This window comes from Oncorhynchus keta, unplaced genomic scaffold (assembly GCF_023373465.1).
Source record: "Oncorhynchus keta strain PuntledgeMale-10-30-2019 unplaced genomic scaffold, Oket_V2 Un_contig_5015_pilon_pilon, whole genome shotgun sequence".
NCBI lineage: Eukaryota > Metazoa > Chordata > Actinopteri > Salmoniformes > Salmonidae > Oncorhynchus > Oncorhynchus keta.
This window is the reverse complement of record NW_026288077.1, coordinates 155001-177271: the sequence shown is the minus strand read 5'-3', so window position 1 is coordinate 177271 and position 22271 is coordinate 155001. Positions and strand designations below refer to the sequence as shown.

At 44.0% G+C, this 22271-nt stretch overlaps 1 protein-coding gene and 3 long non-coding RNA genes across 8 annotated transcripts in view; all 4 read right to left on the bottom strand.

Annotated features, from left to right (window-relative positions):
• Nucleotides 1-3519: 3519 nt before the first annotated feature.
• LOC127925057 (uncharacterized) lies at nt 3520-5730 on the bottom strand. 4 transcript variants are annotated; one of them, XR_008119607.1, is made up of 3 exons: nt 4932-5730; nt 4792-4896; nt 3520-3965 (listed from the first exon to the last, which is right to left on the bottom strand). It is a non-coding gene; the product is annotated as an uncharacterized LOC127925057 (long non-coding RNA). The 4 variants fall into 4 exon arrangements; XR_008119609.1 differs by having other exon boundaries at nt 4792-4966; nt 5072-5730; XR_008119608.1 differs by having other exon boundaries at nt 4792-5176; nt 5212-5730.
• Nucleotides 5731-6186: 456 nt separating this feature from the next.
• LOC127925069 (uncharacterized) lies at nt 6187-8966 on the bottom strand. 2 transcript variants are annotated; one of them, XR_008119625.1, is made up of 2 exons: nt 7923-8966; nt 6187-7843 (listed from the first exon to the last, which is right to left on the bottom strand). It is a non-coding gene; the product is annotated as an uncharacterized LOC127925069 (long non-coding RNA). The 2 variants fall into 2 exon arrangements; XR_008119624.1 differs by having other exon boundaries at nt 6187-7666.
• A 273-nt stretch (nt 8967-9239) lies between these two features.
• Nucleotides 9240-22271, bottom strand: part of LOC127925067 (fibroblast growth factor receptor substrate 2-like) — an 18022-nt gene continuing 4990 nt past the window's right edge. The window contains exons 3-6 of the mRNA XM_052509858.1: nt 19904-20090; nt 14912-15070; nt 14507-14664; nt 9240-14273 (exon numbers count right to left, since the gene is read on the bottom strand). Coding sequence (XP_052365818.1) covers nt 12819-14273; nt 14507-14664; nt 14912-15070; nt 19904-20090 — 1959 coding nt within the window. The 3' untranslated portion in view covers nt 9240-12818. The remainder of the gene's footprint in view (nt 14274-14506; nt 14665-14911; nt 15071-19903; nt 20091-22271) is intronic.
• On the bottom strand, nt 18660-19345 carry LOC127925068 (uncharacterized). Its single transcript, XR_008119623.1, has 3 exons — nt 19259-19345; nt 19124-19204; nt 18660-18738 (listed from the first exon to the last, which is right to left on the bottom strand). It is a non-coding gene; the product is annotated as an uncharacterized LOC127925068 (long non-coding RNA).

Below are 22271 nucleotides of genomic sequence, written 5' to 3'. Positions count from 1 at the left end.
ATGTATATGTTATATTATATATATATATTATATATATATATATTATATATATATGTATATGTTATATTATATATTATACCATGTATATGTTATATTATATTCCATATGGTGTTATATTATATATGTATATGTTATATTATATATGTATACCAGTCACCTATTATATTCCACCTGTTATGTTATATATATATATATATATATTATATATTATATAGTATATATCATATACTAATTCCATATGTGGTGTTATATTATATATGTACAGGACCAGTCATATAATTCCACCTGTATATGTTATATATATATATATACATATGGACCATATCACCTATATATTCCACCCGCTTTTATTCATATATTATATATATTATTCTATATATGTATATATTATATATACTATATGTTATATTATATATGTATATGTTATAATATATATATATGTATATGTTAAACAATATTATATATATATGTTATTTATAATGTCTATGTTAAATTATATATGCCACCCGTTTCCTTATGTATATTTATACATATGTTATATTATATATGTATATGTTTATTATATATATATGTATACGTATATATATATATATTATATATATTATATATGTATATGTTATATTATATATTATATATGTTATATTATATATTATATATGCATATGTTATATTATATATTATATCTGTATATGTTATATTATATATGTTATATTGTATATTATATATGTATATGTTATATTATATATTATATATGTTATATTATATATTATATATGTATACGTTATATTATATATTATATATGTATATGTTATATATGTATATGTATACGTTATATTATATATTATATATGTATATGTTATATTATATATGTATATGTTATATTATAATGTATGTATATGTTATATTATATATGTATATGTTATATTATATATGTATATGTTATATTATATATGTATATGTTATATTATATATATATATTATATTATATATGTATATATATTATATATTATATATGTATATGTTATATTATATATGTATATGTTATATTTATATTATATATGTATACGTTATATTATATATATATATGTATATGTTATATTATATATGTATATGTTATATTATATATTATATATGTATATGTTATATTATATATGTATACGTTATATATGTATATGTTATATTATATATGTATACGTTATATTATATATGTATATGTTATATTATATATGTATATGTTATATTATATATGTATATGTTATATTATATATGTATATGTTATATTATATATGTATATGTTATATTATATATGTATATGTTATATTATATATGTATACGTTATATATATATGTTATATTATATATGTATATGTTATATTATATATGTATATGTTATATTATATATTATATATGTATATGTTATATTATATATGTATACGTTATATTATATATTATATATGTATATGTTATATTATATATGTATATGTATATGTTATATTATATATGTATACGTTATATTATATATTATATATGTATATGTTATATTATATATGTATATGTTATATTATATATGTATATGTTATATTATATATGTATATGTTATATTATATATGTATATGTTATATTATATATGTATATGTTATATTATATATGTATATGTTATATTATATATTATATATGTATATTATATTATATTATATATGTATATGTTATATTATATATGTATATGTTATATTATATATGTATATATATTATATATGTATATGTTATATTATATATGTATATGTTATATTATATATGTATACGTTATATTATATATGTATATGTTATATTATATATGTATATGTTATATTATATATGTATATGTTATATTATATATGTATACGTTATATTATATATGTATATGTTATATTATATATGTATATGTTATATTATATATATATGTTATATTATATATGTATATTATATATGTACGTTATATTATATATGTTATACGTATATTATATATGTATATGTATACAGTTATATTATATATGTATATATTATATATGTATATATTATATATGTATATCTTATATTATATATGTATACGTTATATTATATATATATATATATATGTATACGTTATATTATATATGTATACACAGGGACATATTATATATGTATATGTTATATTATATATGTATATGTTATATTATATATGTATATGTTATATTATATATGTTATATATATATGTGTATATGTTATATTATATATGTATACGTTATATTATATATGTATACGTTATATTATATATGTATACGTTATATTATATATTATACGGTATATTATATATGTATATGTTATATTATATATGTATATGTTATATTATATATGTATACGTTATATTAACAGGAACAGTATTGAATACTAAAAGAGATCAACAAGAAACAACAGCAGTGGAAGCACACCGTCTAACTCCTCAACACAGGAAGGAAACAGTCTAACTCCTCAACACAGGGGACACACAAACAGTCTAACTCCTCAACACAGGGGACACACAAACAGTCTAACTCCTCAACAAACAGTCTAACTCCTCAACACAGGGACACACAAACAGTCTAACTCCTCAACACAGGGACACACAAACAGTCTAACTCCTCAACACAGGGACACACAAACAGTCTAACTCCTCAACACAGGGACACACAAACAGTCTAACTCCTCAACACAGGGACACACAAACAGTCTAACTCCTCAACACAGGGACACACAAACAGTCTAACTCCTCAACACAGGGACACACAAACAGTCTAACTCCTCAACACAGGGACACACAAACAGTCTAACTCCTCAACACAGGGACACACAAACAGTCTAACTCCTCAACACAGGGACACACAAACAGTCTAACTCCTCAACACAGGGACACACAAACAGTCACAACAAACAGTCTAACTCCTCAACACAGGGGACACACAAACAGTCTAACTCCTCAACACAGGGACACACAAACAGTCTAACTCCTCAACACAGGGACACACAAACAGTCTAACTCCTCAACACAGGGACACACAAACAGTCTAACTCCTCAACACAGGGACACACAAACAGTCTAACTCCTCAACACAGGGACACACAAACAGTCTAACTCCTCAACACAGGGACACACAAACAGTCTAACTCCTCAACACAGGGACACACAAACAGTCTAACTCCTCAACACAGGGACACACAAACAGTCTAACTCCTCAACACAGGGGACACACAAACAGTCTAACTCCTCAACACAGGGACACACAACCAGTAGGTAAATAACAACAAATAGCTGGCTGAAAAAGGACTCAGCTCACCTCTGATCAAAGCACTTCAACTCCTTGTCTGAGGTTGAAATACATCAGGTCTAAATGAATATAATTGCACATGGGGTTGTCATGCATCATCTACTAGGAAACATTTCTATGCAAATTGCTAATGGAATGTAGAATTAACAAGCAAAAACAAGGCACAAAGCCAATATGTTAAAGATGGGATTCGTACCTCTTTGGAACGGGGTACGTTGCTGTGGTCCTTATCTAGTAGGTAGAACCGGAGCAGGGAGGCAGAGGAGGGGTAGTGCCATGTGGGCCAGGGGTTGGTGAAGCGACCGTTCTTCTCCCTCGTGGATCTGGTTATGACTTCTCCCTTCTCCACATCTTGACCCTCCCTGAAAGTCCCCCCTGTCCCCCGGTGGTTCAGGGATGGCGTGTTGGGTGTTCGTGGTTCCTCTCCTGTCCCCCGGTGGTTCAGGGATGGCGTGTTGGGTGTTCGTGGTTCCTCTCCTGTCCCCTGGGCTTCCCCCTGCTCTGCCATGTCCTGAAGTCCCTGTTCCTCTGGTCTGTGTGGGACACAACATCAAGTTCTGCCGTTGTTGTGGTGTTATATCTCTTGACAGAAGTTCTGTGAGTCAACTGGACAGATTTTTCAGACGGGTGCTGCATTAATGTAGAGCTGAAAACCCAAACCAGGAAATTGGACCCAAAGGTTATTGCTCCATAAAGTCATGGAAGATAGCAACAATACAAGGCACTATATGCTCGCCTATAATAAAATCTTGGCCAACAACTCTTTCTTATTGTTCCTGTAAACTGGTTGCCAGTTTCCTTATAACTTCGGTAAGTCTCACCTTGTGTGTGAAAACCTTTTCCTGGAGTTCAAAGGGCATCACCCATATCACCCAAATCACCCATATAACCCATACCACCCATATCACCTACATCACCCATATCACCCATACCACCCATATCACCTACATCACCCATATCACCTACACCACCCAAATAACCCATATCACCCACATCACCCATATCACCTACATCACCCATATCACCTACATCACCCATATCACCCACATCACCCATATCACCCACATCACCCACATCACCCATATCACCCACATCACCCACATCACCCACATCACCCACATCACCCATATCACCCATATCACCCATATCACCCACATCACCCACATCACCCATATCACCCATATCACCCACATCACCCATATCACCACAACGGATTGATTCACAGATTCTGTGTAAATATGATTCATTAATTTTGCAAACTTCAAATGGATTACAATAAATCAATTACAACATGATTGAAGCTGCCCGTTATACCAATGATATATCAATACTAACATATGTGGTATTAGTAAGATATAACTATAGAAAACATACCTAAAACTGAACCCCTCAAAATGAATACATACATCTATGCTTGTCTATAAAACATTCTAATGCAGATATGTACAAACTGACTGTGAATCATCTCTTACTTTATCCTGGTCCCGTGAAGAGGTCTCTCCTGCACCTTATCCCTGTCCAGTGAAGAGGTCTCTCCTGCACCTTATCCCTGTCCAGTGAAGAGGTCTCTCCTGCACCTTATCCTGGTCCAGTGAAGAGGTCTCTCCTGCACCTTATCCTGGTCCCGTGAAGAGGTCTCTCCTGCACCTTATCCCTGTCCAGTGAAGAGGTCTCTCCTGCACCTTATCCTGGTCCGGTGAAGAGGTCTCTCCTGCACCTTATCCTGGTCCGGTGAAGAGGTCTCTCCTGCACCTTATCCTGGTCCGGTGAAGAGGTCTCTCCTGCACCTTATCCTGGTCCAGTGAAGAGGTCTCTCCTGCACCTTATCCCTGTCCAGTGAAGAGGTCTCTCCTGCACCTTATCCCTGTCCAGTGAAGAGGTCTCTCCTGCACCTTATCCTGGTCCAGTGAAGAGGTCTCTCCTGCACCTTATCCTGGTCCGGTGAAGAGGTCTCTCCTGCACCTTATCCTGGTCCGGTGAAGAGGTCTCTCCTGCAGGGATTAGAGACGAGTGTAGACCACCTCTACACAACGTCCTCCTCGTGTACGGTAAGACCACCTCTACACAACGTCCTCCTCGTGTACGGTAAGACCACCTCTACACAACGTCCTCCTCGTGTACGGTAAGACCACCTCTACACAACGTCCTCCTAGTGTAGACCACCTCTACACAACGTCCTCCTCGTGTACGGTAAGACCACCTCTACACAACGTCCTCCTAGTGTAGACCACCTCTACACAACGTCCTCCTAGTGTAGACCACCTCTACACAACGTCCTCCTCGTGTACGGTAAGACCAGCTCTACACAACGTCCTCCTCGTGTACGGTAAGACCACCTCTACACAACGTCCTCCTCGTGTACGGTAAGACCAGCCAGTCCAGTTCTCCCGAAAGCATTTTGTTTCACACAATTCTTCCTTGTTGCACTTTATTACTCAGAATGAAGTCTGCCCATATCAATGATTGCCACACTCTTATTGCCGTCACCAGGGAGACAGTTGCACTGCATGTCCCTTCCATTACCACCAGGGGTCAGTCTCCTTACTTCAGTACAGTGTGTGAGAGCTAAAAAAATACAAGATAAACCGAAGCAGTCCAGTCCAGGAGGGACTGCATGTCCCTTCCATTACCACCAGGGGTCACTCTCCTTACTTCAGTACAGTGTGTGAGAGCTAAAAAAATACAAGATAAACCGAAGCAGTCCAGTCCAGGAGGGACTGCATGTCCCTTCCATTACCACCAGGGGTCAGTCTCCCTACTTTAGTACAGTGTGTGAGAGCTAAAGAAATACAAGATAAACCGAAGCAATACAATAACCTATCAATGATAATTATGACACAAATAGAAAAACAACCCAGAGACAACACTTAGTTCCATTTTTTAATTATTATTTTGCCATGCTACAAAACACAGGGGGTTGTTGGCAGTGATGGAATATTGTATGAACATTGTTGTAGACATCTAAATACACACTATGGTTTTTCCTCCGGTCAAAAAATACTAACATTCTGGTAAACACATTTCCAGAACAGAAAAATGCAAATATCAAAATCGCCTCCCCTCCCCTCCCACCAATGTAAAGTCCATACAATATGAAGACCCAATGGCCTGTTCACTGGTTGAATCAACAAAATGACGTTGAACCAACGTGGAATAGATGTTGAACTGACGTCTGTGCCCAGTGAGTAATGAATTGTTTCATTCACTGCGTAGTTCTTTATAGTGTCTGGTGTTCTGAGACCAAAACAGAGGAAATAAGGAATGTTTACATCGTAAATGGAACCAACGGAACCCATTCTAGAACTCCGTGAAAATCATCATATTCTAGAATTGAAAAAAGGAGTTTGGCAAATAATCATTTTTTTCCACTAACAGTTCCTTTCTTTAATAAACAATATCTATTAAAGTACTTTTTGTACAATTCCTATAGTTTACAAACTCTTTTAAAATGTAGGTAGAAAAAAATATAATGCAAGTTAGAACCCAATAATAATGATTTGTACAATATGATACAATGAGAGAACAGGTAACAGAAGACAACACTTTGGAACCCAAACTCCTCCTATGAAACATGGCTGTCGGACAGCATTGTGTGGTAAACGCTGTCCCTTTCTGTTTTCCTTGTTCACAACGACGTTCGGAAGGAAAACTCAGACTGAACTAAGACATTCTACAACAACCACCAGGGGGCCCCTGTACAAATGGACTATTGTTTGCAGGGTCGGGGGTCAATTCCCTATCAGTTCTGTCCATCCAGGAAACAAAACTCAAATTTCAAATCGACTCTCTGAATTGACTGAATAGTAAAATAAATTGGACCCCAAACCTGCTGGAAGGAACCTGGAACATGATGATGTCACACAGGAACAGCAACGGTAGGATGTGGGTGCTTTTCAGTACAGCCAGTATGAACAAACCCATTTATACAGACAGCCCATCTGTCTGTACACTAGTAGTGGCTAAAGGGACTGTGGTGTACCAAGACGTTGACCACGAGACATGGCCCAAGACTCCAGGCTTGGGGTCAATTCCATTCCGTCAATTCAGAACGTAAACCAAGTTCCAATTCCACATGTTCCTCGTTGAAAAGCATCGAAGAGAATTGGAATTTCAGTGTACTTCCTGAATCGACTGGGATTGAAATGGAATTGAGCCCAACCCTGGTAGGCCCTCTAACATTACACACCATTGGAGTATTTAAATGGAATTGAGCCCAACCCTGGTAGGCCCACTAACATTACACACCATTGGAGTATTTAAATGGAATTGAGCCCAACCCTGGTAGGCCCTCTAACATTACACACCATTGGAGTATTTAAATGGAATTGAGCCCAACCCTGGTAGGCCCTCTAACATTACACACCATTGGAGTATTTAAATGGAATTGAGCCCAACCCTGGTAGGCCCACTAACATTACACACCATTGGAGTATTTAAATGGAATTGAGCCCAACCCTGGTAGGCCCACTAACATTACACACCATTGGAGTATTTAAATGGAATTGAGCCCAACCCTGGTAGGCCCTGGTATTTAAATGGCCCCACTAACATTACACACCATTGGAGTATTTAAATGGAATTGAGCCCAACCCTGGTAGGCCACCTCTAACATTACACACCATTGGAGTATTTAAATGGAATTGAGCCCAACCCTGGTAGGCCCTCTAACATTACACACCATTGGAGTATTTAAATGGAATTGAGCCCAACCCTGGTAGGCCCTCTAACATTACACACCATTGGAGTATTTAAATGGAATTGAGCCCAACCCTGGTAGGCCCTCTAACATTACACACCATTGGAGTATTTAAATGGAATTGAGCCCAACCCTGGTAGGCCCTCTAACATTACACACCATTGGAGTATTTAAATGGAATTGAGCCCAACCCTGGTAGGCCCTCTAACATTACACACCATTGGAGTATTTAAATGGAATTGAGCCCAACCCTGGTAGGCCCTCTAACATTACACACCATTGGAGTATTTAAATGGAATTGAGCCCAACCCTGGTAGGCCCACTAACATTACACACCATTGGAGTATTTAAATGGAATTGAGCCCAACCCTGGTAGGCCCTCTAACATTACACACCATTGGAGTATTTAAATGGAATTGAGCCCAACCCTGGTAGGCCCTCTAACATTACACACCATTGGAGTATTTAAATGGAATTGAGCCCAACCCTGGTAGGCCCACTAACATTACACACCATTGGAGTATTTAAATGGAATTGAGCCCAACCCTGGTAGGCCCTCTAACATTACACACCATTGGAGTATTTAAATGGAATTGAGCCCAACCCTGGTAGGCCCTCTAACATTACACACCATTGGAGTATTTAAATGGAATTGAGCCCAACCCTGGTAGGCCCTCTAACATTACACACCATTGGAGTATTTAAATGGAATTGAGCCCAACCCTGGTAGGCCCACTAACATTACACACCATTGGAGTATTTAAATGGAATTGAGCCCAACCCTGGTAGGCCCTCTAACATTACACACCATTGGAGTATTTAAATGGAATTGAGCCCAACCCTGGTAGGCCCACTAACATTACACACCATTGGAGTATTTAAATGGAATTGAGCCCAACCCTGGTAGGCCCACTAACATTACACACCATTGGAGTATTTAAATGGAATTGAGCCCAGGCCCTCTAACATTACACACCATTGGAGTATTTAAATGGAACCCAGCCCAACCCTGGTAGGCCCTCTAACATTACACACCATTGGAGTATTTAAATGGAATTGAGCCCGACCCTGGTAGGCCCTCTAACATTACACACCATTGGAGTATTTAAATGGAATTGAGCCCGACCCTGGTAGGCCCTCTAACATTACACACCATTGGAGTATTTAAATGGAATTGAGCCCAACCCTGGTAGGCCCAACCCTGGTAGGCCCAGCTGGTAACATTACACACCATTGGAGTATTTAAATGGAATTGAGCCCAACCCTGGTAGGCCCTCTAACATTACACACCATTGGAGTATTTAAATGGAATTGAGCCCAACCCTGGTAGGCCCTCTAACATTACACACCATTGGAGTATTTAAATGGAATTGAGCCCAACCCTGGTAGGCCCTCTAACATTACACACCATTGGAGTATTTAAATGGAATTGAGCCCAACCCTGGTAGGCCCTCTAACATTACACACCATTGGAGTATTTAAATGGAATTGAGCCCAACCCTGGTAGGCCCTCTAACATTACACACCATTGGAGTATTTAAATGGAATTGAGCCCAACCCTGGTAGGCCCACTAACATTACACACCATTGGAGTATTTAAATGGAATTGAGCCCAACCCTGGTAGGCCCTCTAACATTACACACCATTGGAGTATTTAAATGGAATTGAGCCCAACCCTGGTAGGCCCTCTAACATTACACACCATTGGAGTATTTAAATGGAATTGAGCCCAACCCTGGTAGGCCCACTAACATTACACACCATTGGAGTATTTAAATGGAATTGAGCCCAACCCTGGTAGGCCCTCTAACATTACACACCATTGGAGTATTTAAATGGAATTGAGCCCAACCCTGGTAGGCCCACTAACATTACACACCATTGGAGTATTTAAATGGAATTGAGCCCAACCCTGGTAGGCCCTCTAACATTACACACCATTGGAGTATTTAAATGGAATTGAGCCCAACCCTGGTAGGCCCTCTAACATTACACACCATTGGAGTATTTAAATGGAATTGAGCCCAACCCTGGTAGGCCCACTAACATTACACACCATTGGAGTATTTAAATGGAATTGAGCCCAACCCTGGTAGGCCCTCTAACATTACACACCATTGGAGTATTTAAATGGAATTGAGCCCAACCCTGGTAGGCCCTCTAACATTACACACCATTGGAGTATTTAAATGGAATTGAGCCCAACCCTGGTAGGCCCACTAACATTACACACCATTGGAGTATTTAAATGGAATTGAGCCCAACCCTGGTAGGCCCACTAACATTACACACCATTGGAGTATTTAAATGGAATTGAGCCCAACCCTGGTAGGCCCACTAACATTACACACCATTGGAGTATTTAAATGGAATTGAGCCCAACCCTGGTAGGCCCACTAACATTACACACCATTGGAGTATTTAAATGGAATTGAGCCCAACCCTGGTAGGCCCACTAACATTACACACCATTGGAGTATTTAAATGGAATTGAGCCCAACCCTGGTAGGCCCACTAACATTACACACCATTGGAGTATTTAAATGGAATTGAGCCCAACCCTGGTAGGCCCACTAACATTACACACCATTGGAGTATTTAAATGGAATTGAGCCCAACCCTGGTAGGCCCACTAACATTACACACCATTGGAGTATTTAAATGGAATTGAGCCCAACCCTGGTAGGCCCACTAACATTACACACCATTGGAGTATTTAAATGGAATTGAGCCCAACCCTGGTAGGCCCACTAACATTACACACCATTGGAGTATTTAAATGGAATTGAGCCCAACCCTGGTAGGCCCACTAACATTACACACCATTGGAGTATTTAAATGGAATTGAGCCCAACCCTGGTAGGCCCACTAACATTACACACCATTGGAGTCCACAGCCATTAGGGCAACAAGGAAGTCACCTTCAAATAGCGACACGAGTGTTGACTTTAACATCATTTCAGTTCATGATCGGCACTATAAAAGATTGGTACCGAGAGAGAGATTGGTGAGGAGGTCCGTCATTCAAAGAGACCTCTCTGTTTGGCACATCACCTGCAAGCTAAACTTACACAGGCACTCGGAATAACAGGTAGCCTGGGTACCAGTCTGTTTGTGCCGTCATGCCAACGCCCTGTCACTCATTTGTTTGGCTTGACAATTGACAGCGAAGGAGTAGACAAGAGCACAGACTGATCTGGGACCAGGCTAGAAGTCAAGGTGTTTCACTCCCTTTTTTAATTAGGTATCAAATGACCTCAGGAATCAAATAGTGTTATATTGGTGTGTACCTGGTACCATCAGTCCCCTTTCAGTATAGCCTGGGTACCAGTCTGCTTGTGCCATCATGCCACTCCTTGTCATGACACAGACTGGCACAAACAGGTCTGGGACCAGGTTACTATCAGGACACAGTGTAACTCCTTGTCATGACACAGACTGGCACAAACAGGTCTGGGACCAGGTTACTACCAGGACACAGTGTAACTCCTTGTCATGACACAGACTGGCACAAACAGGTCTGGGACCAGGTTACTATCAGGACACAGTGTAACTCCTTGTCATGACACAGACTGGCACAAACAGGTCTGGGACCAGGTTACTATCAGGACACAGTGTAACTCCTTGTGAAGGAATAAGACATTTTAAAATCTTTTTTTATTTTTTATTTATTGCAACAAATCTGCAGCCCTTCTGTCTTCAAATGTTGTGTTTTTTTCTTCAGTTTGGAGGTAAAACAAAGTATGACAACAACAACAAGGGTCACAGGTCAAGGTGCAACTGAAGAACCCGACAGTGGTTCTGTCCCAAATGGATCACTATTCCCTATGTAGTGCACTCATTTTGACCAGAACCCTCTGGGCCCTGGGTCGTTATGTACTCATTTTGACCAGAACCCTCTGGGCCCTGGGTCGTTATGTACTCATTTTGACCAGAACCATCTGGGCCCTGGGTCGTTATGTACTCATTTTGACCAGAACCCTCTGGGCCCTGGGTCGTTATGTACTCATTTTGACCAGAACCCTCTGGGCCCTGGGTCGTTATGTACTCATTTTGACCAGAATCCTCTGGGCCCTGGGTCGTTATGTACTCATTTTGACCAGAATCCTCTGGGCCCTGGGTCGTTATGTACTCATTTTGACCAGAACCCTCTGGGCCCTGGGTCGTTATGTACTCATTTTGACCAGAACCCTCTGGGCCCTGGGTCGTTATGCACTCATTTTGACCAGAACCCTCTGGGCCCTGGGTCGTTATGTACTCATTTTGACCAGAATCCTCTGGGCCCTGGGTCGTTATGTACACATTTTGACCAGAATCCTCTGGGCCCTGGGTCGTTATGCACTCATTTTGACCAGAACCCTCTGGGCCCTGGGTCGTTATGTACTCATTTTGACCAGAATCCTCTGGGCCCTGGGTCGTTATGTACACATTTTGACCAGAATCCTCTGGGCCCTGGGTCGTTATGCACTCATTTTGACCAGAACCCTCTGGGCCCTGGGTTCTCAGAGTAGAAGGGCTGATCTAGGATCAGATCCACCCCCCCGTCCCCCCCTGTCCAGGTCATCGGATTCCTTATTGTCTAAAAAGGTCAAACTGATCTAAGATCAGCACTCCTACTCTCAGGCACTTTATGAATAGTGCTGGTCTAAAGTAGTGCACTATATAGGGAATAGGGTTCTGGTCTATAGTAGTGCACTATATAGGGAATAGGGTTCTGGTGTATAGTAGTGCACTATATAGGGAATAGGGTTCCATTTGCGGTCAGTGCTTGGTAGGCTAGGTATGGTAGGGCGTGGTGAAGTTCACATAGGAAGGTCAGTACTGTTGTGTCTGGTTTTCCTAGAGGTACCGTCGTCACGGGGCAGTGCTTTCTGAAGGCTCGACATGGCCGCCGTGCGCTCCATGTCGATCATGGCGTACAGTTCGGTCCTCCGCGTGGGGGTGGAGGGGGGGAGGAGGAGACTGCCCAGGCCGAGGCCACAGGGGGTGGTGGGGGTCTTGGGTGTCTGCGGCCCACTGGAGTCCGAACCCTTCTCCATCTCCAACTCAATGTAGTTCAGCTGCCTCAGGGGATCCAACCCCAACCCACACGGTCCACCCGCCAATCGCCCCGACCGGAAGTCAAAGTTAAAGACGGTGGGGGTCAAACAGACGCCGCTAGAGTCCCGCCCCCGCGGAAGGATCCGCGCAGAGTCCAGTTTGGCGCTGAGCGAGACATTTACATTCTCTGTGTTGACGTAGTTGTGCATGGGGTCCAGACCCAGACCGTGGTGATGAAGGTGATGATGATGGTGGTGAGGATGGTGGTGGTGGTTGTGGTAGCCGTTAAGGGAGGGCGTCTTTGGTCCATATCCGTGATACACCTCCTCTTCGTCCTCCTCGTCTCCCTCGGAGAAGCGCCTGGCGGTCTCCCACACCGGCGGCAGCGCCGGGAGGTTCTCGTAGTTAAGGAGCGCCGTGCGCCGCTGGGCGGAGTTGTTGGCATTGTGGGAGGAGTCAGGGAGGGGGATGGCGGGGCGGTTACGCCGGGGGTTGGGGGCTGGAACAGGGGTGGAAACATAAGGATGGCTGGTGTTGCCGTTGTGGTGCTCATAGGTGGAGATGGTGCTGGGTTTGGGCCCTGGGAGAGGTGGAGGGTTTGGGTTCGGAGGAAGAGGGGGAGGGGGCCCGTCTTTGCGTTCATCACTGTCATAGCCCGTATCACAGTCTCCTGCCTGGAGACCCAGGGTGGCGCCCGCCACACAGTCGTTCCCGTTCAGACCCCCAGAGGAAGCTGTCGAGCTGGGCTCATCGTTAGACCCAGACACCCCAAGCTCCATCTCTCCATCCCCAGAACGTCTGGACCCAGACACCCCAAGCACCATCTCTCCATCCCCAGAACGTCTGGACTCAGCCTCCCTGTCCTCATCCCCAGAACGTCTGGACTCAGCCTCCCTGTCCTCATCCCCAGAACGTCTGGACCCAGCCTCCCTGTCCTCATCCCCAGAACGTGTGGACCCAGCCTCCCTGTCCTCATCCCCAGGGTTCTGCTTCTGCCTCCTCTGAGCCGGGGTGGGACCCAGGATGAATTTAACCCCTTCTGGCTCCAGCAGCACCTGATGCTCCGTATCCATGTCTGTCTCCGTGGGAGACGGAGGGGCGGTGGCTAGCGAGGAGGTCGTCTCCGGATTGGACAGCCGCAGTTCCAAGAGGGTGTGGCTGCTGGGGCGAGTGCGCCGGTCATCCTGTATCCCAGGAGTGTTTACGTAGGTGTGGACCTGAGAGAGAGAGAGAGAGAGAGAGAGAGAGAGAGAGAGAGAGAGAGAGATGGAGAGAAGGTGTCTGTATCAGCAACATCTTCAAACTAAATACAAAGACAAAACAACAACCTGTTGTTAATGATCTGATCGTCAACGACGACCAAGTCAATGCTTCTCAGTCAGAGGAACGCATCATATGACGATAATAACAGTTCTCCACCAGGGGCCATGACTAAAGGGGTGTATCTCACCGACTGGTCTGAGACCAGGAGGGGGTGTGATGACTCCTCTCCCACTGAGGGCAGCCTGGCGCTGCCTACAGACGGGTGTCGGCTAGAAGGGCGCGACGAGGCCTCACCAAACGACGGGTAGCGTCCTATACCGTTCGGTAACGTGGGTACAGAGTAGCCTTGAGATGGGAAGAGGAGAGACATACGATTCAGGTGTGTGTCAGGTCTAACCAGCAGTGTGTGTGTGTGTGTGTGTATGTGTATGTGTATGTGTGTGTGTGTGTGTGTGTGTGTGTGTGTGTGTGTGTGTGTGTGTGTGTGTGTGTGTGTGTGTGTGTGTGTGTGTGTGTGTGTGTGTGTGTGTGTGTGTGTGTGTGTGTGTGTGTGTGTGTGTGTGTGTGTGTGTGTGTGTGTGTCAGGTCTTACCAGCAGCAGCAGTGTGTGGTTTGCGGGACATCTCAGTAGTCTCTATAGGGTTGAGCTCCACCACCTGCTCCTCCACTACACTGATGCTGTTGTTGTGCATGATGTCCTGCAGCACGTTGAACATCTCCTCTGCCCTCACACACTTGAAGGCAAAGATACCTGCAGGGAGAGACACAGTTACACTCTGACTCTCACACAGTGAGACCCCACCGCTCACCACCTTTAAGAGACACATCATATACTGGGTCAGGTACTGGGTCAGCTATACCCTACAGGTACTGGGTCAGCAATACCCTACAGGTACTGGGTCAGCTATACCCTACAGGTACTGGGTCAGCAATACCCTACAGGTACTGGGTCAGCAATACCCTACAGGTACTGGGTCAGCTATACCCTACAGGTACTGGGTCAGCTATACCCTACAGGTACTGGGTCAGCTATACCCTACAGGTACTGGGTCAGATATACCCTACAGGTACTGGGTCAGCTATACCCTACAGGTACTGGGTCAGCTATACCCTACAGGTACTGGGTCAGATATACCCTACAGGTACTGGGTCAGCTATACCCTACAGGTACTGGGTCAGATATACCCTACAGGTACTGGGTCAGATATACCCTACAGGTACTGGGTCAGCTATACCCTACAGGTACTGGGTCAGATATACCCTACAGGTACTGGGTCAGCTATACCCTACAGGTACTGGGTCAGCAATACCCTACAGGTACTGGGTCAGCTATACCCTACAGGTACTGGGTCAGCAATACCCTACAGGTACTGGGTCAGCAATACCCTACAGGTACTGGGTCAGCTATACCCTACAGGTACTGGGTCAGCTATACCCTACAGGTACTGGTCAGCTGGGTCAGGTACTGGGTCAGATATACCCTACAGGTACTGGGTCAGCTATACCCTACAGGTACTGGGTCAGCTATACCCTACAGGTACTGGGTCAGATATACCCTACAGGTACTGGGTCAGCTATACCCTACAGGTACTGGGTCAGATATACCCTACAGGTACTGGGTCAGATATACCCTACAGGTACTGGGTCAGCTATACCCTACAGGTACTGGGTCAGCAATACCCTACAGGTACTGGGTCAGATATACCCTACAGGTACTGGGTCAGATATACCCTACAGGTACTGGGTCAGCTATACCCTACAGGTACTGGGTCAGCTATACCCTACATGTACTGGGTCAGCTATACCCTACAGGTACTGGGTCAGATATACCCTACAGGTACTGGGTCAGGTACTGGGTCAGATATACCCTACAGGTACTGGGTCAGATATACCCTACAGGTACTGGGTCAGCAATACCCTACAGGTACTGGGTCAGCATACCCTACAGGTACTGGGTCAGCTATACCCTACAGGTACTGGGTCAGCTATACCCTACAGGTACTGGGTCAGCTATACCCTACAGGTACTGGGTCAGCAATACCCTACAGGTACTGGGTCAGCAATACCCTACAGGTACTGGGTCAGCTATACCCTACAGGTACTGGGTCAGCTATACCCTAGGTACTGGGTCAGCTACCCTACAGGTACTGGGTCAGCAATACAGGTACTGGGTCAGCAATACCCTACAGGTACTGGGTCAGCTATACCCTACAGGTACTGGGTCAGCTATACCCTACAGGTACTGGGTCAGCTATACCCTACAGGTACTGGGTCAGATATACCCTACAGGTACTGGGTCAGCTATACCCTACAGGTACTGGGTCAGCTATACCCTACAGGTACTGGGTCAGATATACCCTACAGGTACTGGGTCAGCTATACCCTACAGGTACTGGGTCAGATATACCCTACAGGTACTGGGTCAGATATACCCTACAGGTACTGGGTCAGCTATACCCTACAGGTACTGGGTCAGATATACCCTACAGGTACTGGGTCAGATATACCCTACAGGTACTGGGTCAGATATACCCTACAGGTACTGGGTCAGCTATACCCTACAGGTACTGGGTCAGCTATACCCTACATGTACTGGGTCAGCTATACCCTACAGGTACTGGGTCAGATATACCCTACAGGTACTGGGTCAGCTATACCCTACAGGTACTGGGTCAGATATACCCTACATGTACTGGGTCAGTTATACCCTACAGGTACTGGGTCAGATATACCCTACAGGTACTCAGTCAGGCCAGGGGTCTGAGGTGGTATAGGCTAGCCTTACCAACTGCAGAAACAGACTGACTACAACCTCACAGCACAGTTCACTGAGTACAACCTCACAGTACAGTTCACTGACTACAACCTCACAGCACAGTTCACTGACTACAACCTCACAGCACAGTTCACTGACTACAACCTCACAGCACAGTTCACTGACTACAACCTCACAGTACAGTTCACTGAGTACAACCTCACAGTACAGTTCACTGACTACAACCTCACAGTACAGTTCACTGACTACAACCTCACAGCACAGTTCACTGACTACAACCTCACAGCACAGTTCACTGACTACAACCTCACAGTACAGTTCACTGACTACAACCTCACAGTACAGTTCACTGAGTACAACCTCACAGTACAGTTCACTGACTACAACCTCACAGTACAGTTCACTGACTACAACCTCACAGTACAGTTCACTGACTACAACCTCACAGCACAGTTCACTGACTACAACCTCACAGTACAGTTCACTGACTACAACCTCACAGCACAGTTCACTGACTACAACCTCACAGTACAGTTCACTGACTACAACCTCACAGCACAGTTCACTGACTACAACCTCACAGTACAGTTCACTGACTACTGACTACAACCTCACAGTACAGTTCACTGACTACAACCTCACAGTACAGTTCACTGACTACAACCTCACAGTACAGTTCACTGACTACAACCTCACAGTACAGTTCACTGACTACAACCTCACAGCACAGTTCACTGACTACAACCTCACAGTACAGTTCACTGACTACTGACTACAACCTCACAGTACAGTTCACTGACTACAACCTCACAGTACAGTTCACTGACTACAACCTCACAGCACAGTTCACTGACTACAACCTCACAGCACAGTTCACTGACTACAACCTCACAGTACAGTTCACTGACTACAACCTCACAGTACAGTTCACTGACTACAACCTCACAGCACAGTTCACTGACTACAACCTCACAGTACAGTTCACTGACTACAACCTCACAGTACAGTTCACTGACTACAACCTCACAGTACAGTTCACTGACTACAACCTCACAGCACAGTTCACTGACTACAACCTCACAGTACAGTTCACTGACTACAACCACACAGTACAGTTCACTGACTACAACCTCACAGCACAGTTCACTGACTACAACCACACAGTACAGTTCACTGACTACAACCACACAGTACAGTTCACTGACTACAACCTCACAGCACAGTTCACTGACTACAACCTCACAGCACAGTTCACTGACTACAACCTCACAGTACAGTTCACTGACTACAACCTCACAGTACAGTTCACTGACTACAACCTCACAGTACAGTTCACTGACTACAACCTCACAGCACAGTTCACTGACTACAACCTCACAGCACAGTTCACTGACTACAACCTCACAGTACAGTTCACTGACTACAACCTCACAGTACAGTTCACTGACTACAACCTCACAGTACAGTTCACTGACTACAACCTCACAGTACAGTTCACTGACTACAACCTCACAGTACAGTTCACTGACTACAACCTCACAGTACAGTTCACTGACTACAACCTCACAGCACAGTTCACTGACTACAACCTCACAGTACAGTTCACTGAGTACAACCTCACAGTACAGTTCACTGACTACAACCTCACAGTACAGTTCACTGACTACAACCTCACAGCACAGTTCACTGACTACAACCTACAACCACACAGCACAGTTCACTGACTACAACCTCACAGTACAGTTCACTGACTACAACCTCACAGTACAGTTCACTGACTACAACCTCACAGCACAGTTCACTGACTACAACCTCACAGTACAGTTCACTGACTACAACCTCACAGTACAGTTCACTGACTACAACCTCACAGTACAGTTCACTGACTACAACCTCACAGCACAGTTCACTGACTACAACCTCACAGTACAGTTCACTGACTACAACCACACAGTACAGTTCACTGACTACAACCTCACAGCACAGTTCACTGACTACAACCACACAGTACAGTTCACTGACTACAACCTCACAGCACAGTTCACTGACTACAACCTCACAGCACAGTTCACTGACTACAACCTCACAGTACAGTTCACTGACTACAACCTCACAGTACAGTTCACTGACTACAACCTCACAGTACAGTTCACTGACTACAACCTCACAGCACAGTTCACTGACTACAACCTCACAGCACAGTTCACTGACTACAACCTCACAGCACAGTTCACTGACTACAACCTCACAGCACAGTTCACTGACTACAACCTCAGGAGTAGTTTGATAAAACCACACAGTGTATCTATCAGGTGTCCAGGGTTCATAGAGTCTAATATGAAGAGGAAGAGGAAGAGAGATACTTCTGCCTCTTCAGGGTTTTAGGCTGAGTATCTGTAAAAAACTTTCTGACACCTGTTGATGTGAAAAGGGCCTCATGAAATACATTTTTATTATTTTATTATTACCCCCAATTACATGACATCCAATTGATAGTTACAGTCCGATCGCTGTAACCCTCGTATGGAGAGGCGAAGGTTGAGAAACACGACCCTGTCAAGCCGCACTGCTTCTTGACACACTGCTCGCTTAACATGGAAGCCAGCCAGCCGCACCAATGTGTCGGAGGAAACACCGTACACCTGGCGACCGTGTCAGCGTGCACTGAGCCTGGACCACCGCAGGGGTCGCTAGAGCACGATGGGACCGCTAGTGGGCGATGGGACCGCTAGTGAACGATGGGACAAGGACATCCCGGCTAGCCAAACCCTTTCCTAACCCGGACGACGCTGGGTCAATTGTGCGTACCCTGTCCAGTCTGGCATCGTCGCCCGCTCTCGAAGGAGAAGAGGTTGGAGTCGTAACCGTAGCGACGCAGACAGAGGTAAGGCCACTTGACGGTGTCACGTTTCCTGGTGTGGAGGATAAGCTCCTCCTCTGTCAGCTCCATCAAGCCTGAGCCCAACTCATTACCATCGTCATCCACATTTATCACCTGGGGGGGGAGAGAGAGAGAGAGAGAGAGAGAGAGAGAGAGAGAGAGAGAGAGAGAGAGAGAGAGAGAGAGAGAGAGAGAGAGAGAGAGAGAGAGAGAGAGAGAGGTGGGGGAGAGACAGGTGTAGAGATGAAAGAGAGAGAGAAAGGGGGGGCATAGAGAGAGAGAAAGGGGGAGAGAGGGGGGGGGCATAGAGAGAGAGAAAGGGGGAGAGGGGGGGCATAGAGAGAGAAGTCGGGGGAACATAGAGAGAGAGAAAGGGGGAGAGAGAGAAAGGGGAGAGGGGGGCATAGAGAGAGAGAGAGAGAGAGAGAGAGAGAGAGAGAAGAGAGAGAGAGAGAGAGAGAGAGAGAGAGAGAGAGAGAGAGAGAGAGAGAGAGAGAGAGAGAGAGAGAGAGAGAGAGGGTGAGACACAGAACGGATGAAAAGACCATCAGTGAAAGGGGTCTGTGATAAACACCTTGGGATGGATGTGACAAGGCACTTCCAAGTCATATTATACTTTGTGAAGAAATACTCTGAAGTATCCATCCATGTTACCTAATGAATGTTTTACTAACGGGGGTTACAGAATGACCCGATTCAATGGTTTATCAGAATTACTACTGTAGCTTCTACTAACAGGGTTACAGAATGACCCGATTCAATGGTTTATCAGAATTACTACTGTAGCTTCTACTAACAGGGTTACAGAATGACCCGATTCAATGGTTTATCAGAATTACTACTGTAGCTTCTACTAACAGGGTTACAGAATGACCCGATTCAATGGTTTATCAGAATTACTACTGTAGCTTCTACTAACAGGGTTACAGAATGACCCGATTCAATGGTTTATCAGAATTACTACTGTAGCTTCTACTAACAGGGTTACAGAATGACCCGATTCAATTGTTTATCAGAATTACTACTGTAGCTTCTACTAACAGGGCTACAGAATGACCCGATTCAATTGTTTATCAGAATTACTACTGTAGCTTCTACTAACAGGTGACCCTCTATATAGTCTGAGTCCATGGGGAACACTCCACACAGCCATGTACTGTACAGTGTTAGCAGTAGCACTAGCATCAGGTCTACAGCACAGTGTTAGCAGTAGCACTAGCATCAGGTCTACAGCACAGTGTTGGCAGTAGCACTAGCATCAGGTCTACAGCACAGTGTTAGCAGTAGCTCTAGCATCAGGTCTACAGCACAGTGTTAGCAGTAGCACTAGCATCAGGTCTACAGCACAGTGTTAGCAGTAGCACTAGCATCAGGTCTACAGCACAGTGTTAGCAGTAGCACTAGCATCAGGTCTACAGCACAGTGTTAGCAGTAGCACTAGCATCAGGTCTACAGCACAGTGTTAGCAGTAGCACTAGCATCAGGTCTACAGCACAGTGTTGGCAGTAGCACTAGCATCAGGTCTACAGCACAGTGTTAGCAGTAGCACTAGCATCAGGTCTACAGCACAGTGTTGGCAGTAGCACTAGCATCAGGTCTACAGCACAGTGTTAGCAGTAGCACTAGCATCAGGTCTACAGCACAGTGTTAGCAGTAGCACTAGCATCAGATCTACAGCACAGTGTTGGCAGTAGCACTAGCATCAGGTCTACAGCACAGTGTTAGCAGTAGCACTAGCATCAGGTCTACAGCACAGTGTTAGCAGTAGCACTAGCATCAGGACTACAGCACAGTGTTAGCAGTAGCACTAGCATCAGGTCTACTGCAGAGTGTTAGCAGTAGCACTAGCATCAGTTCTAAAGCACAGTGTTAGCAGTAGCACAAGCATCAGGTCTACAGCATAGTGTTAGCAGTAGCACTAGCATCAGGTCTACAGCACAGTGTTAGCAGTAGCACTAGCATCAGGACTACAGCAGTGTTAGCAGTAGCACTAGCATCAGGTCTACTGCAGAGTGTTAGCAGTAGCACTAGCATCAGCTCTACAGCACAGTGTTAGCAGTAGCACTAGCCTCAGATCTACAGCACAGTGTTGGCAGTAGCACTAGCATCAGGTCTACAGCACAGTGTTAGAAGTAGCACTAGCATCAGGTCTACAGCACAGTGTTAGCAGTAGCACTAGCCTCAGGTCTAAAGCACAGTGTTAGCAGTAGCACTAGCCTCAGGTCTACAGCACAGTGTTAGCAGTAGCACTAGCCTCAGGTCTAAAGCACAGTGTTAGCAGTAGCACTAGCATCA